This window comes from Penaeus monodon, chromosome 1 (genome assembly GCF_015228065.2).
Source record: "Penaeus monodon isolate SGIC_2016 chromosome 1, NSTDA_Pmon_1, whole genome shotgun sequence".
NCBI classification, from domain to species: domain Eukaryota; kingdom Metazoa; phylum Arthropoda; class Malacostraca; order Decapoda; family Penaeidae; genus Penaeus; species Penaeus monodon.
The window spans coordinates 46,406,983-46,411,982 of record NC_051386.1 but is presented as its reverse complement, the minus strand read 5'-3'; the positions used below and the strand labels follow the sequence as shown (position 1 = coordinate 46,411,982).

At 41.0% G+C, this 5,000-nt stretch overlaps 1 protein-coding gene across 4 annotated transcripts in view; it reads left to right on the top strand.

Annotated features, from left to right (window-relative positions):
* The window catches only part of LOC119573165 (protein numb-like), a 66,576-nt gene that overhangs the window by 17,025 nt on the left and 44,551 nt on the right, over positions 1-5,000 (top strand). For 3 of the 4 annotated variants that reach the window (XM_037920251.1, XM_037920236.1, XM_037920260.1), the window contains exon 2: positions 33-736. In XM_037920251.1, the coding sequence (XP_037776179.1) occupies positions 494-736 (243 nt within the window). In that variant the 5' untranslated portion in view covers positions 33-493. Of the gene's footprint in view, positions 1-29; positions 737-5,000 lie in introns of all 4 variants that reach the window. The other variant, XM_037920243.1, reaches the window with a different exon arrangement.

Below are 5,000 nucleotides of genomic sequence, written 5' to 3'. Positions count from 1 at the left end.
AACCATTTTTCCTTTTTATTAATTTTAAGCAGGATTTAAGATAACAGAAGAAAAACTCACAACGACAGTTCGAATGACCGCCGTCGTCGCCGTGCGAGTGTGAGTGGGCGAGAGAAGCTCACACTCTTCACTCTCATGGAGTATTCCTGACACGCCCGCTGCAGGAGGGACAGTGTGCAGTGTGAAGTGTGCAAGGTGTTCTCGAAGTGCGTCGCGGGGGCCCGAGGTTGCCGCCGGAGAAAGGGCCAGTCTCGGGAGCGAGGTGTCCTGATTTGATCTCCTTCGGTGGGGTCGTTTGTATGTGTTTTCCGAGTGTTGGGGGAGAGGTGGAAGAGGCCTGCGTGGGAGAGTGCGTGCGTGCGAGTGCGCCTGTTCCGCTGTGCGAGAGAACGCCTCTCACGTGCCGCTCAGCGTAGAAAAGACTTCGAAGGAACTTTCGGCCAGTGAGCGGTGTATGAGCATTGAGGGCGTGGCCTGAACGAAGGTGCCAAGGATGGGTGCCAACGCCTCTCATCAGCACGAGCCCCTCGGGGATCATCAGCGCGCCGCCCACGCCCGCGCTGCCGCCGCCCACGCCCATGGCACGGGCGGGGGGCCCGCACACTATGCTCGCGCCTCCATTAGGAAATCCCTGCGCAAGAAGAAGAAGCAGAGGCAGTTAGAGAAGGATGACAACAAGGAGAATCAGGACGACCACACACAGGCCGACGGCCGGGACCCCGCGCAGACACCCAAGGTACGACCCGATGGCGCTCGTGCGGGGCTCGTTGGGAAGAGCAGATTTGTATTTAGATAGACAGAGCGGACATTAAGGGGATATTCATGTAGGTAGATGAAAAGATATATGAATCGTAATGTAATGCCTTCTGTATGTGTGTGTATGTATGTACTGTATTTATGTATGTGTGCGTGGACGCAGGCACGCGGTTTGTATGCGCGAGGGAAACCTTGTGTACACGTATCTGCTTGTGCATGTCCCGCTTGTACATAGGAGAGGAATGAATGTGAGAAGGGGTGGGAGAAAGGAGTCAAAGCGAGGAATAGGAGGAGACACACGGGTGGACTGAATGAGAAAAAGAGAGGGAGGGAGAGAGAGAGAGAGAGAGAGAGAGAGAGAGAGAGAGAGAGAGAGAGAGAGAGAGAGAGAGAGAGAGAGGAGAGAGAATACGTGCGTGTGCGTGCGCGCGCGCGCGCGCGCGTGTGTGTGTGTGTGTGTGTGTGTGTGTGTGTATGTATGTATGTGTGTGTGTGTGTGTGTGTGTGTGTTGTATGTATGTATGTATGTATGTATTGTGTGTGTGTGTTGTATGTATTATGTATGTATTATGTTTATATTGCATTTATGGTGTGTGAAATATTATATTTTTTTTTTTTTGTGTGTGTATAAAAAAAAAAAAAAAAAAAAACAAAAAAAAACACAAACACACAAATATTTTAAGTGTAATAAACACCCCCACACACCACACACACACCCCAACACACACACACACACACCACACACACACACACACACACCCCAAAACACACACACCCCTCATCACCACCACACCACACACTCAAATCACACACCACACCCACCAACACACCACACCACACCACACCACACAACACCACCACAAAACACACACACACACAACACCACACCCACCCCAAACACCACACACACCCCACACACACACACCCACACACACCACACACATACATACATACATACATACATACATACATACTCATACATACATACATAAATACATACATACATAAAACATACAACACAACACAACACACACAACACACACACACATAATTTTTAATAATATAATAATAATATATAATCTAATAATATAATATAAAATAATAATTACAAAAACAAATAAAAACAATTATATATATATTTTAAATATATATTATATATATATATATATATATTTTATATAATATAAAATTATATAATTAAAAAATATAAAAATATATAATATTTTATATATATATATATATATCATATATATTTTCATATATATAAATTTTATATATTAATATATATCTATATATATATATATATGTATGTATGTATGTATGTATGTATGTATGTATGTATAAAGAGACAGAGACAGAGACAGATAGATAGATATATAGATAGATGTAGTGACTGAGTTTTAGCAAGACGAATAGAGAAAAGCGAATCTGTAAGGATGATGGCATGGAGTTACCAGGTAGGTCTTTTTAAATATTTTCTGTGCGAGAGAAACCCGTTTTTTGTTTTTGAGGTAAGTCTGTGAATTCCCCCTTGAGTTCTTTTTATTTGTTTGGGTTCAGCACTGGTTAGTGCTCATTTGAATTTTTATTTAACAAGGTGCATTAAGGATTGAGAGAAGTTATTTGCATTTTTTTTATTGTTTCTTTTTTACCTCATGTTCTTTCGTATCCTTTGTCCTTGATTTTCCATCCATTTCTCCTCACATTCATCACGTATTTCTCTCCTCTTTGATTTTTCCGTCCTCTCAACCTCTTATCCACCTCCCTCTCTCTCTCGGTCTTCCTTCTTCCCTCTTTTCCACCCATTCCCCATATCTCTCTCAACCTTCTCTCCCTTTTCATCCTTCTATCTCTCCTCTGCTCTCAGCCTTCGCTCTTCCTAAATGATAATTAATCTAATACGTATATAGGAATAAAAGGTCTCCTGTTTAAGGTCGAAGTAGGGGTGCCCCTTAACCTCCACTTTACGCACACGTCAACCCCTTTATGAGAAACGCAGGAGCACATGGGAGACGGACGCGCTCCGGTGGTCGCCATGGCAACCGTTTGTTGTGTATTTGTGCGTGTTGCGAGAAGACTTCACCTTCCCTCTCCCCCTCCCCCCCTTCATTTCCTTTTCTTCCTTTGAGCATCAGATTCGCAGGGCTTTTCCTCTTCCCATTGCCTGTTTCACGTGATATTAATTATTGCTTCTTTTTCAATTATTGTTGTTGTTAGTATGATAATGATGATAATGGCAATAATTACAATAATTGTTGTTGTTATTATTATTATTGTTGTTGTTGTTGTTGATGTTGTTATTATATTATTATATTATTATTATTATATATTATTATTATTATTATCTCATCTTATTCCATTATTATATTATTATTATTATTTTATTATATTATTATTTTATTATTATTATTGCTGTTATTATTAGTAGTGTTATTATCATGTTATTATTATTATTATTATTATTATTATTATTATTATTGTTTGTTGTTATTGTTGTTTATTGTTATGTTTGTTGTTACATTATTTCATTATGTGATATGATCATGATCTGATGTGTGTATGACAGTAATGTAAAATAATATATTATAATATTAATATAATAATTTATTATTAAATAATTATTATTATTATTTTATTATTTTAAATTTTATTGTTGTTATTATGCTGATAATGATAATGACGGGGATGATGATGATGAACCATCATCACCGTCATCATAATCATTATTATTATGATAATATGCTGCTGCTGATGATGATGATTATGATGATTGTTATTATCACAGTTTGTATTACTGGTGTTATTATACCACTATTAATGATTATTGTGTTCTTACCTCTTTATCTTTCCTATTTGGCAGTGAGAGATAACAAATAACTTCTTCCTTGATCGCCATTCTTCTCACTTGTCAAAAAGCATAAAATAGCTCTCAATCAAAGGTCGAGAACCCCCCCCCTCCCCCCTCCTCCTCCCCACCCACAACCCTTCTACCCCCCCTTATATACTCACCCCCTCACCCTCCTTCCACCCGACAATACCCAAGGCTCCTGCATGTCCACTTTCACCCGACTGGACTTTCGCCTCCCCCCTCCTCTCCCCCCCTCCCCCCCTCCCCCCTGACATCTTTTGTGCCCGCGACGTCACGTGCCACCTCAGAAGAGTGGCGTTTGCGTGTTTTGAGTGATCCTCTCTCTTTCACTTTCTCTCTCTTTTTCACTTTCTCTCTCTCTCTCTCTCTCTCTCTCTCTCCCTCTCTCTCTCTCTCTCTCTCCCTCTCCCTCTCCCTCTCTCCTCTCTCTCTCTCTCTCTCTCTCTCTCTCTCTCTCTCTCTCTCTCTCCTCTCTCTCTCTCTCTCTCTCTCTCCTCTCTCTCTTTCTCTCTCTCTTTATGAATGTACCTGACTCTTATCCCCCTTCTCTCATTTCTTATCTTGTTTCCTCTCCTCTTATATGGCTGATGTGGCAAGGAGAAAATTTGGAGTGGGTTGGAGGGAAGGGAGGACAAGTGAAGCGATATTCAGTACTTTTTGCGTATTTTGTGTCGGAGAGATTGCTTATATGTGTATATTATTTCTCTATGCCTTTATATTTTTTGTTTATTGCTGTCCGGGGTATTCGTTATCTTATCTGTTTCTCTTTTCTCGTCTTTTTGTGTCTTTCCCTCTGTCTTCCTGCACGCCTCCAGCATTTCCTAGCCTTCGCTTCTCTCTCTCTCTCTCTCTCTCTCTCTCTCTCTCTCTCTCTCTCTCTCTCTCTCTCTCTCTCTCTCTCTCTCTCCTTCTCTCTCTCTCTCTCTCTCTCTCTCTCTCTCTAGTTTGCGTTTCTATTATCAATCATACCATTGGCCTTGATGCATGCATTGAACGACCCCATGATTTTAAACTTTTTTTCTCTCTTCAACAGGTAAGAATTGCGACTTCCAGAAGGTTCCTAGTTGTACGTGCACCTCGGGCTGTGACAAGAGGTTCACGCCGTTTCTGGCAACATTGTAAGTAATGGCTCCCTCTCTCTCTCTCTCCTCTCTTTAAACAGTGGTGCTGTATTGAAGTTGTTAATTTGCGTTCAATATACTTTTTAAAACTCGTTGAAAAGCTTATTGAGGGGGAGGGGGGTATAAATTCTCAGGCATCACTCAATGCCGACTTTATCACCCGGAATTAAAACTTCGGATTAAAAAAAAAATGTAGATATAAAATCAGGTTGAAAGTTTTCCCATTCGACACTTGCGAAGGGGCGAGTTGCCGG